We start from the raw sequence: 12,912 nt of genomic DNA, 5'->3' as shown, positions 1-12,912 counted from the left end.
AACGGTTGGAGGCCGACTCCCTATAAGTGTGTGTGTGTGTGTGAATGGGTAAGTATGAAGTACATTGTAAAGCGCTTCAAGAGGTGTTCAGTGACTTGAAAAGCGCAATAGAAATGCAGACCATTTACTATTTAGCATCTTGATTATCCTCAAAACGTTTGGAGGCCGACTCCCTATAGGTGTGTGTGTGTGTGTGAATGGGTAAGTGTGAAGTACATTGTAAAGCGCTTTAAGAGGTCTTCAGTGACTTGAAAAGCGCTATAGAAATGCAGACCATTTACTATTTAGCATCTTGATTATCCTCAAAACGTTTGGAGGCCGACTCCCTATAAGTGTGTGAATGGGTAAGTGTGAAGTATATTGTAAAGCACTTTAAGAGGTCTTCAGTGACTTGAAAAGCGCTATAGAAATGCAGACCATTTACTATTTAGCATCTTGATTATCCTCAAAACGTTTGGAGGCCGACTCCCTATAGGTGTGTGTGTGTGTGTGTGTGTGTGTGTGAATGGGTAACTGTGAAACACATTGTAAAGCGCTTTAAGAGGTCTTCAGTGACTTGAAAAGCGCTATATAAATTGAGGCCATTAACCATTTACTCCTAATTAGCAGTTTGATATGCCTTTTTAAAATAACATGTTTTTACTATGTTATTACCAGGTTAATTATTAGAAGTAAGGTTAAATAGACTCTGTCTACCACTCATTTCTTTTACTAGAAAATCACGATAACCCATATTTGCAGAACAGGTCCGCCCTCAGCTGTCCTTAGGTACCCACAAGTTGGAGACCCGTTCTCTAAACAGTTCCACGAGTTCTAGAAGCACAAAACATTCATATTTGTTCAGCAACCGTCGATTTACTTCACATTGTTGGCGTCGTACACTTAAATAAATATCGTGAAAAAAAAAATGGAGGCATTATGTACAAAACATGAAATTGAGTCTCCTCCGTTCCGGTCCTCATTCGCTCTGGGGCTTGTAACTGACCGAGACCACCTTGAGACTCTGGGGGTTTTGCGTCCTGCCGTTGACGATCAGGAACAGAGGGGAGTCCACGCGGATGCCGGTGAAGTCGAAAGACTTTAGGGGGAGAGTAAGACCGACAAAGACGATTCAGCAATGCGAGTGAGCCGCCATGCCGTCGGGCCGAGAAACTCACGGTGTCTTTGTGGGTGACGCTGTGCAGTTTGACCCGGGGTTCGGGAATCACCACCGTGTCTCCGATGAGGACCCCCCAGCTGTCGGCCGTGTTGTAGACCGTCACCGCCACGCAGGTCTCCTCGCTGTCCACCATGCCGAACGTGCTGGACAACAGAGTGCCGTGATGGAAGCGTACCACAGTGCCCCCCATAGGACATGTTGACATATTGCCATACTTCAATACTTAGATTATTACCGTAATTTCCGCACTATAAGGCGCACCTAAAAGCCTTTATTTTTTTCAAAAGCTGACCATGCGCCTTATAATACAGTGCGCCTTATATATGGCTCAATATCAAAATTCGCAAAGTCTTGCAACTAAAGCAAGCAGCCGCCGACTCGATTTCCCCCCGAAGGCGAAGTCGTCCGCGGTGTATGCTGGGATTTATATACCGGCGTTTCATTTCCTAACCAATGTGTCAATCATCATTTGAATCAGTCACTATTGGCTAAAGTTACACGGAGGTAAAGGGGGCGGATCCTTTTTATCATTTACAGCACAGGTGTCAAACTGGCGGCCCGCGGGCCAGATCAGGCCCGCTAAGGGATTGAATCCGGCCCGCGAGACAACACTCAAAGAAGCGCAAGAGAAAAACGAGCTGCAGGTTGAAATATGTCAACTTGATGTTGCCAAAGCCAGGCGCCTTGAACAAAGACACTGTACTTGTTTTTCCTTTTCTCACTCTCTCTCTCTCTCTCTCTCTCTCCCTCTCTCTCCCTCTCTCTTTTCCACCCATTTTCTCCCACTCTCTGTCTCTTTCTCTCTCTGTGTCTCTCTTTTTCTATTCTTTTGTTGCTCTTTGTTTCCTGTCATTCTATTTTCCTCTCTCTCTTTCTTTCTCACTCTTTGTCTTTTTCTTTCTCTCTCTCTGTCTCTGTCTGTCTCTGTCTCTCTGACTCTCTCCTGTCTTTCTATTTCTCTTTGGATTGCTTTCTTCCTCTCCCTTTCTTTTCCCCCTCTCTCACGACTTTTTATCATTTGTTTCTTACGCTCTCTCCCTCTCTCTCTTTTTCTTTCTTTGTCCCGCCCTCACTCCCTTTCCCTCCCTCTTTCTCTTATTCCTTTCTCTCTCTTTTTCTTTCTCTTTAACCTACTAGTCCGGCCCCCGACAGAATATTTGTTCTATCGTGTGGCCCGCGAGTTAAAATGAGTTCGACACCCCTGATTTACAGGCTCGCATAGGCTAAAGGGGCAAAGCCTGCAATTGGCCGAAAAAGCTGAATGTGAATAACACGTTGGGTTGCACTACGGCATAGAGAAAACATTTTTTACTATTCTGTGTTTGTAAATATTTGACTCTCCTGGATTTACTACACTCACGGTTGTAAGAAGACCATGGTTACGTATCATTATTGAACGTGATGGCTGCAAGAGAACTTAGGTGAGCTTTATATTTTCCCGGTATCTTGTTTTAGAACGATCTTGATGTTTCTGTGATGAGTCTATTTTGAAACTAAATTCAATTCAAAGTGTTTATTGTCATATGCACAGTAGAGAACCCCGTTTCCCTGCGCAATAAAATTCTTACTTTGCTTACATCTTACATCGTACAGACACTGTTTCCGTACATGTCTGAGACACGTATTTGCTTCTTTGCAAGCTTTGGGAATGTTAAGGGGGTAATAAGTTGGACTGAACTATCTGACTGTTTTGTCGACGTTCCCATTGTAGCGCCTTATAATCCGGTGCGCCTTATGTATGGAAAATATAGGACCAAAAACTATTTTTTGGGGTGCGCCCTATAACCCGGTGCGCCTTATAGTGCGGAAAATACGGCACTTTGTGCAGCAGCATTATTCCCCATTCTTCCTTCCAAACCACCTTAAGTTCCTTAAGGTTTGATGGCGATCGTTTTTGCACAGGATTTTAATATCTTCCCAAAAATACTTTATAGGATTGAGGTCTGGCTGTTCTCACACCTTTATATTGTGAGTTTAAAACCATTCCATTCTAAATTTTGCCTTATGTCTAGGGTCGTTGTCTAGACTCAGATTTTCTGCCAGAATGGCCCTGTATTCGGTTCCACCCATCAATTCTAAACATCTCTCCGGTCCCTGCTGAAGAAAGAAAGCCCCAGAGCATGTTGCTCCCACCACCATGTTTGACAGTAGGGATGGTGTTTTTAGGGTGATGTGCAGTGTTACTCCTCCGCCAAATGTAACACTTTGCATTTAGCCCAAAAAGTAAAATTTTAGTCCCATCTGACCAAAGAACCTTGTTCCACATATTATTTGTCTCTCCACGTGGCTTCTTGGAAACACCAAGCGGGCCTTGTTATGGTATTCTTTCATAGTGCAAATTATTAAAATTAGATGATTTAGTAAATTTTTTCACTGCACAACTGCTATTTCGGGTCAACAAAAACATAGCCGGAAAACATCCAAAATGTATTCATTCTGATAGAGGGAAATTATAACTTTAGGGGCTGTAGTAAATTCAACATCCCAAAGGTGAGAACCACCAGGAAAAGTATGTGTGTGTCTGTGTGCAGAGTCAAACTTTGGAACAATTTACAAGACGAGATCAAACAAATGTCCGACTATTCACTCGTTCAAATTTAAATACAAAAAAAAAAACCCACTACTGGCGGAATACAGAGATGAAGAAAATTGTGTATGAGTGATACGAGAGATTGGAAATACTGCGTTTACAACTATGGTTAACTTTGTTGTTATTGTTACTATTATCATTATTTCATAACTGTTATTATTTCTATTGTTATTATCATTGGTGTCGCAGTGATGTTTGGTGACTAGTGGCATTATGACGTTGAAGGATGAGTACTACAAAGATTAGTGTATAAAATATGTGACTATTATTATTATTATAATTATTGATATCTGACCTATGTAATATGTATATCCGTGAGATTTAGTTATATTTAGACACAAAAGAGGAGCTATATGTTAAATGTAATTAATAGGGGAGATGAAGGGGTAGGGAACATAAGCATCTGCTTCTTACTACCCCTTTTCGAACATGTTATGTAACATTATTTTGGTGTTGAGTTATTGTTTTTGTCCTGTTTTTATTTTAATGTTCGAAATCAAGTTTTCATTCACTCGTGCTTTCTCATTTCCACTCTTCCATAAAGAGCAGATTTATGCAGACAAATAGTTGTTTCATGCACAGATTGTTCCACCACAGCTGTGCATGCCTGCAGGCCATCCAATGTGATCATGGACCTCTTGGTTGCTCCTCTGATTAGTTGACCTTGTTTGTGCCCAAAGTTTAGACCGACGGGCAGGTTTTCAGCTGATTCACGCTCACTCTATTTTGATATTGCTCACACAGTGAGATGTGTAAATGTTTCTAAATTAGTCATTTAGGTCCTCATTGGATCATTCAGAGGTTATCTTGGATTCTCTGGAACCAGTTGGCTGAGCTGAGAGAAAGGGGGCCTTGTTTTTATTGCAACACCTATGTTTCAGGTTTTTCCTTGTAAAAACATTATAGAATGTTAAAATAGGGCGGCATTAGCTCAGGAGGTGGAGCGCTTGTCTTGGGATCAAGAGGTCGCAAGTTCGATTCCCGGCTCCTTCGTGTAATATGTCGAAGTGTCCTTGGGCAAGACAAATCCTAATGCCCCCAATTAGCAGGTAGGTGCCTTGCATGGCTGACTCCCTAGTGGTGTGTGAGTGTAAATGGGTAAGTGTGAAGCGCATTGTAAAGCGCGTTGGGAGGTCTTCATTGACTTGAAAAGCGCTATGCAGGCCAAATAATTTGGTTAATCATCACAATTGTGTCTCACATATTGTTGATTCTAAGAGAATATTTTCAGTTTTCTAGTTTTCAAATTTAAAACCTTAAGTGAGGCAATAGTTTCACTTCCACTTCCAAGATGGCGGCGTGCTCAAGTGCGGCGGCTTCACGGGCTCCAGTTCGTCTTTTGTTTTTCAGTGTTCTTTTATCCCTCATATCTTCCCTTCCACTCCTTTCGCAACAACAATAACATCCACAAGATCCCGAGGGATATACAGAGACCACCGGATCTCCCTGGGTGATCTGCCTGTCGACAACGACGGAGCAAAAGAAAAAGGCTGCCAGTTGGGCCTGGGCTAAGAAGGCGACCACACAGACCAGCGCTCCCAAGCATGTTCCTAACCAACGCCAGATCCATCGTCCACAAAATGAGTGAATTTGAGCTGCGGGTCGCCACCAACAGCGTCCGAAATTGGAGTATTTTTGTCATCACGGAGTCTTGGCTTTCCCGACGCCGCAGTCCATCCAGCGGGACGCACGCTTCACCGGCACGAACGAGACGGCGACTCCGGTAAAAACGGGTTGGGGACTATGCGCTACAATAACAGCTGAATCATTGACACACACTGCTCACTTGATACAGAGTTTCTAGCAGTATCGTGTAGACCCTTCTATCTACCGAGAGAGCTAACTGTGGTCATTGTGCTTGCTGTTTACGTTCCACCGGATGCTAACGTTAGCATAGCGCTAAATCTCCTGCCCGCTGCTATCAATAAATAGCAGCTCGCACACACCGACGGAGTTTTTATCGTCGCCGGCGACTTTAATCGGCATGTTTAAGGACTGTACTTCCCAAATCCATTCAACACGTGGACTGAGCAATTAGGGAAAAAACACTGGACCGTGTGTTCAGTAAGATCAAACATCTAGTTGGATCCGGCCATCTCCGTCTGTCCCTCACGCCCTCATACACCCCCTCTCCGGAGGAAACAAAGCCTATACAAAAAAGACAGTTAAAACATCTTCTTTGTTCCTTTATCTCTTTGTTTTCCTTATCCTCGCTGTAAAATGTGGAACTGGAGTCGTCCAATTTCGTTGTCACAATATCCCATGTTGTAACAATGACAATAAAGGTATATTCTATTCTATTCTAGTTTCACCAGAGACTATAACTGTTACTTACAAGGCCATGCGCCCGCTAGGAGCCAGACTGAAGACCACCTTCCCAGAAGTAGCAACTCCTGCGTTGACGCCATGCACGAGCGAGGAGGCAAGCCGTGGCTCCAGGCTGCCCACGCGGCCCGTCCACGAGCGAAACTCGGGGGATGAACACGGGCCCGGAGACGACGTGGTCAGGTTGGACATCATGCTCCGTAAACGCCTCGCCTTCACTTTCCCCTATGACAAGTGTTTCGGAATTATTTACTGTCATGACATAGGACGCAACAAAAAAATCGATAACAATGATAATTAAAAGCATTGGCAACTAATTTCACCATCGATTGCTTGTGTTGCGTAATTTATACAGTGGAACCTCGGTTCTCGAGCATAATCCGTTCCAGAACCCTGTTCGAAAACCGATTTGTTTGATCACCGAAATCATTTTTCCCATTAAAAATAATGTAAATCGTTTTAATCCGTTCCAACACCCTGAATGTTTACCTTGAACGTTAAACGTAAACTAAAGCTAACCCAGGCTAATCGTACGTTCGCGTTATCGTAATCTTCCGTAAGAAAGATTACGCTAACACGAACGTGTAAAAATAAAAAAAAGGATAAAGAAAAGAATTATGAATAGGATTTCTTACCTTTGTGGTGGTCAGCAGAAGGCGCAGGCAAGATCAGACGCTCGCACACCTCCTTCATATTTTGCTATTATTTCTTTCTTAAATGCAATAGTTGTACGCACTACTTTTCTTTTTTCACCTGTAGCAACTTTGCTGCTGGCACTGACTTTCTTCGGAGGCATAATAAGGGGCTAAAACACCCGTACGCCGCTCAGCATCGCACCCTAGCGTACGCGCTCAAGCATTACCGGCGTTCGAACTCAGATATTTTGACCGAACAGCGAAGCAAGAATTTCTCGAAATTTTTGGTCGGACTCCGATTTGTTCGAACTGAGAGGCGTTCGAAAACTGAGGTTCCACTGTATTCCACCCAGCATGTTAAATCAATGCTAATAAGTGCATTACATTTTGTTGTGAAGTTAAGGGTTGTAGTACCACTTTGATCTGGCAGAGGGTGTCTAGAGACCGTTTTTATAAAAGTATTTTAAGTTCTTTTTATCGAACATTGCATCGTTACAAAAGAATGGCATTTGTACAGTCACAGACTACAAAGTTAACAATTTTCAAGGGAACAGAAAGTGTTGCAGAAATACAGGAAGAAAAAAAATCTAAAAATTAATTACGGTAATAATCATAATCATCCTGGAAGGGGGATGACCTCATGTGTGGTCCCTTCTCAAGGTTTCTTCATTCTCCTCATGTTGAGGTTTTGGAGTTTTTCCTTTCCCTCGTGTAGTTTTTAGATCAGGGGATAGTGTCATAATAGTCTGTAGTTTGCAATAATCTGTGGTCTGTGCAGCCATCTGAGACTTCTTGTGATTAAGGGTGTCACAAATAAACAGGACTTGACTCATCCTGAGGTTTTTGAGTTTTTCCTTGCCCTCATGTAGGTTTTAGATCAGGGGATGGTGTCATTATAATCCGTGGTTTGCAATAATCTGTGCAGCCCTTTGAGACTCCTTCTGATTGAGGCCGTCAGAAATAAACATGACTTGACTTGATAAAACAAATATGGTAAAATGAAAAATACTAATGATGACATATTTAACGTAACACAGGGGGCCAATTCTTAACCATATTATATACATTTTATTTTTCAACACAAGGATACTGCTGGAAGTGTGAATTTCCCTACGGGGATTAATCAAGTATCTATGTATCTATCTATCTTTTGCAGATTGAGAATGTTTACCATATTACAAAGATTTAACCCCCCAAAAAAAGTTCGATGACAAAATTCCGAAAAGTGGGTTTACATTGATATATTTTTTTATAAAATTTTGCTTTACATACAACGAAAATGATTGCACTTTCTTCGATTTTGTTTTGTATAAGGTCAAATGCTATATGATCTTTGGATTAGGTGGTAAGAAGAGCGTCTTGTATTTACTGGTGTATAACATACATTTGTAAGTATTTGACAAACCCTTGGATTTTTTTCTTGTTTTATATTATAGAATACTCTGTTGTTTTGTACTTTTTTCTTTCTGTCACAAACTCCAACATTTGAATAAAGAGAAGGAAATTAAAAATCTAATCAAAAAAAAAAAACAGTCATTGATTAATATAAATGTTGCAGCCCTACACCATAGGAAGAAGAAAACCACCCCCAAGCACTACACTTTTAACTTTGTGTTATGCGCAAATGCAAAGAGCAAACAACTTTTTAATCACCAAGCGCACACTGCCAATGAGAGTTCCACTGCCACCTAACGTAGCGGAGGTCAAATAGCACCTTTTTCTCAGACAGTTAAAAAAAAGTTAGAGGTTAAGTCAAGTCATGTTTTTTCTATAGCCCTTAATCACAAGGAGTCTCAAAGGGCTGCACGGATCAAAGACTAATAATAATAATAATAATAATTTCCTTTGTATTGTCATTCTGTACACAGAACGAAATGTCGATACACCTGACCCGTTGTAGCGAGCCGATGCAGCCGCAGCCAACAGAGGGCGCCGCCATTTTACCAATGTTATAAGTCTTAGGTATGACTCGGCCGAGGCGCGAACCAGCGACCTCCCAGTCTCAAAGCGGGCGCCCTACCATCTAGGCTACTGAGCTGGTATACTATTGCATCCCCTCATTTAAAACCTACATGAGGGCAAACAATACATATATTATCAACGGGAGCAAAAACGGGACAGGCGGGAGTCAAGGTCGAAAAAGGCTTGCCTTGTATAAACAGAGGTTTGCAGATGGACTGACAACAGGGGATTGACAGGACTGGGTTTAAATAGGTTAAACACCCTCATGCTCCTCAAGGGGCACGATTTAGGAATCACTGCCTTGCAAATACTGTTCTCCACCCTGCTTAATCTTCTAATCCTTGACTCGGGCATCCTGATGACAATAAGCCCCATTTACTAAATGAGAACCCGCTCACCTTTTTCTGACAAAGTTCTGTGACGCTTTGAAGGTACTCCATGAGTTGTTTTTCCTTCTCCACAGGCTCAGGCCAGCCAGGGTCCAGGGCGGCCGCCCGGTTGTAGCCCCCCAGCGCAGACCCAAACATTTCCTCGTATTGAAACAGAGTGGCTCTGTTAAAGTGCAGCTCTGGGTAACAAGCGGCAGCTCGATCCACTTTTTCCTAAAAACGAAAGAGGGAAACATGAGCTTTGACGAATTATTTTATCGAGTGCGTATGTGTGTGTACTAACAGATTGTGCGTAGGCACTCAGGGCCTGTGTGGATAACTGTGCTCTTTGACCACAAGAGAAGAACAAAGAAACATAGGCATTGCCGAGGATATCTGCAAAAAAAGGTAGAATTTAGAAAGAGGACGAATGAATTTAAAAATGCCTCCAATTCTGACTCACACCAGGATGTCCCGTCTGCAACATCCATTTCTACAGCTTGCCGGGCCATGTCCACGCTCTCTAGTATCCGCTTGCCATGCACCTCGCTGTCTGTCGCCGGGAGTTGCCTCAGAACCATGGACATGTTGCGCAGAGAAACTTTGTTCTTGCTCTTAAAGGAGAAGCGCAAAAAAGTGAGTTACCGTAAATTCCGGACTATAAGCCGCTACTTTTTTCCCCAAACGTTCAACCCTGCGGCTTATTCAGTGATGCGGCCAATTTATGTCATTTTTCTAACGGCCGCCAGCGGCGCTCGAGTACAAAAGGTAAGATTTTGACCGGTGGAATATAAGCACAGAGGAAGACTGCAACTTCTTAGCTTGTGCACAATTTAAATTAGCGTAGACATATCCTCACCATGTAAATTGCAATAAGAAAGGCACATGACGCAGCTTTCAAGCTAAAAGCAATCGAGCAGTCCGATAAAGAAGGAAACAGAGCTACTGCACGTAAAACTTACTTTGCAAGTGCGTTGCTAGCGTGTTTTTGAATAAGGGAGCGTGGGACGACGTCCATATGACAAAGTCTCTTTCCCATACTGGGGATGATGACTTTGATGACGTCATTTATAAGGAGGAAGATCAAGTCAAGTCAAGTCAAGTCATTTTTATTTGTATAGCCCTTAATCACAATAAGTCTCTAAGGGCTTCACAGATTAGTACACTATGTTACACAGACTATTGAGGACGGTTTACCGTGATCTCTACAGGTACCGTATATTTTTTTTAACAGACTCGTTTACTGTGATGCGAGCGTGTTGCAAGTAGCGTTTTGCTACCTTTCACAGGCACGGTTTGGGATGAAAGTTATAATATTATTAAAGCTTTGAAAACTCTCTCGGTGTACCGTCTTTCTTTGTAAATATGTGTAACCATGTATAATATGTATTTGCAACTGTATATTTTTGTAATGTATTTATTTTAGAGACTTATTCTGATATGTTTTGAACGGGCGAATCAAAAAGAAGGGGCGAAAACAACAGGGGCTGACGGCAAGTGGAGTAAAGGTGAGACGTGTTTGTGGACGCAGCGGACAATAGTGGATATATATTTTTCCCACCCTTACCTTTGGAAATATACATTTTTTTCCTTGGATTATTTTCAACGGACCCGGACTCTGCAGGTCTGCATCAAACCTTAAGTACCGGTATCCTTTTCTGATCATTTTGCCGGCTATGGTTTTTGGGCTGTGTACTTTATATTCGGTTACAATCGCGGGACTCAAAGTCGGGTTTGGATTAATTTTGTGATTGTGTAACATGTTTTAATGTGGGCGCATGCAGCTTATGTACAGGTGCGGCTTGTGTAAGTACAAAAGCGGTTATCCTCTTAAAATGTGGTGGGTGCGGCTTATTATCAGGTGCGCTCTATAGTCCTGAATTTACGGTAATATGCTCTTGCACCTTCCACTGTATCATGTTTCACCTGCTGTAAGGCCCCTGTGAAGCAGTTCTTGGCAGCCATCAGGTCTCCCTTCTTCCAGTATTGTTCTCCTAGAATGTTCCAGCCCTCCACCAGGCTGGGCTGCAACTTCACTGCACGGGAAAGGCATTCCTCTGCAGCGGCGCTGAAATCTGGGGCTATGTTAAGGCACCGGCCTTTCTGTAGGAGGAACTCTGCTTTGTTTTTGTAGCATTCTGAGGAGAGACCCATGGCAATGCACCAATGATTGCACAACATGCAGACAATCACCTACATTAGAAGGAGAGAGTTGGCTGCAATACCTTCTTTCTCCTGGAGCTTTTTCAGCACCTTATCCAGTTCGAGTGCGACATCCTGTTGTTTACGGGCTGCCTGCTCGACGCCATGATTTTCAAGGTAACAGTCTCTGTAATGGTACAATTCATCCACCAGCTCCTAGAACCGCAACAGTAGAAAAGGCAGAGTTGTTACTTTCAATCCCAGTCTGTGTGGGGGATTTGGAGAGCAAAGACATAAAGAGGATCATTAGAAAATATTCTGGAGACCACCGCAATACAAGTGTTCAATCTTACCAATAGTCCGTCTATGACATTTTAAAGCAAGAGTCTTAAACCTTTTTTGAGGCATTGTATAGGTCTACGAGAAACCCCAACTTCTGCTTTCTGCTTGCCATTTGTTGGCACATTTTTTGTGTTAACAGCCAATTCTCAAAGGTTGAGTTCGTTTTTTGAGGCAGCGTATAGGTCATCATGAAACTGCTGTTTTCTGCTTGCACTTTGGTCTTGTGGTTTCTTGACATCATGCTGAACTTTGTTCTTTCGCTTAAAGTTCCTGACATTAGTTTGAACTTGTAGTTTGCATTGAAAATATCAATTTATAATAAAAGCTGATATACTTCATGTACAATAGGTCTACATGGACCACAAAAGAAATGTCTGTGGTTGCAAAAAAAAGAAGCTTTAATTATGCTCAGTAGGGTCCCGGGGGTGCTGGAGCCCATCCCAGCTGTCTTCAGGGCACACAGGGACAGACAATTTGCTCGCTCATTCACACCTAGAGACAATTTGGACCTGCCAATTCACCTAACATGCATGTCTTTGGAATGTGGGAGGAAACTGGAGTGCCCGAAGAAAACCCACCCAAGTACAGGGAGAACATGCAAACTCCACACAGGAGGTTCTATCTCATGACCTCAGAACTGTGCCGTACACGCGCTAACCACTGCGTCGCCGTGCTGCCCGCTTTAAATAAGCCTCATAATGAATTCAACACATGCTATTTGTATCTCTATTACCTATATCAGGTTTCACAAAATAGACAAATAAGGGACAGAAAACAGTTAAACAATGCCCTTGCAACATCCATTGCAGCCTGGTCATCCTGGCAGGGGCATTACCTCATGTTTTGAGTTTCTCCTTGCCCTCAAGTAGGTTTTAAATCAGGGAATAACAGTCTGTGCAGCCCTTTGAGGCTTCTTGTAATAAAGGGCTGTACAAATAAACATGACTTGACATTAGGGCGTCATCATCTATTGTTCTTAATTGCCTTCACTCGTCCGCTTTTACAGCTTCTCTCACTTCCACAAACGTACATTTGATGCCTTTCTGCACATTAAGCTCACAGAACAATATTAAAGCGTGCATTACTAACACGCACACAAAATAACCCTTGCCTTTAAACATTGGAGTTCTCCACTCTCGTGCTCCTTCGCCATCTTCTTCCTCAGTCTTCCCCTAAAGAATTAAGGTTGTCCTAAAAAGAAGCGTCGCGATATGAGCGTTAAATTTAATATTCTGTGCTCCGCTTGAGGAGGAATAAGACTCATTTCACTTGGGAGAGGGAGAAAAATTGATGTGCAAATGTTATCACGTCTTTAGAAATAAGGGTTTGTAATTTCGGCGATAACGGAAGCGAGGGTGGTCCATTCAGAAAAGTATTCCGACAGGAAAC

General features: G+C 42.6%; 1 protein-coding gene across 1 annotated transcript; it reads right to left on the bottom strand.

The window, feature by feature from the left end:
* Positions 1–841: 841 nt before the first annotated feature.
* ttc5 (tetratricopeptide repeat domain 5) lies at positions 842–12,890 on the bottom strand. The gene is made up of 9 exons (XM_088348180.1): positions 12,635–12,890; positions 11,265–11,397; positions 10,966–11,177; positions 9,503–9,653; positions 9,344–9,435; positions 9,070–9,273; positions 6,085–6,299; positions 1,158–1,302; positions 842–1,078 (listed from the first exon to the last, which is right to left on the bottom strand). The coding sequence occupies exons 1-9, from the start codon at positions 12,674–12,676 to the stop codon at positions 959–961; spliced, it is 1,314 nt and encodes a 437-aa protein (XP_088204306.1). The 5' UTR covers positions 12,677–12,890; the 3' UTR covers positions 842–958.
* Positions 12,891–12,912: the final 22 nt, after the last annotated feature.

This window comes from Urocampus carinirostris, chromosome 11 (assembly GCF_059441175.1).
Source record: "Urocampus carinirostris isolate Australia breed hairy pipefish chromosome 11, RoL_Ucar_1.0, whole genome shotgun sequence".
NCBI lineage: Eukaryota > Metazoa > Chordata > Actinopteri > Syngnathiformes > Syngnathidae > Urocampus > Urocampus carinirostris.
The sequence above is the reverse complement of the archived record's forward strand: the minus strand, read 5'-3'. Positions and strand labels throughout refer to the sequence as shown.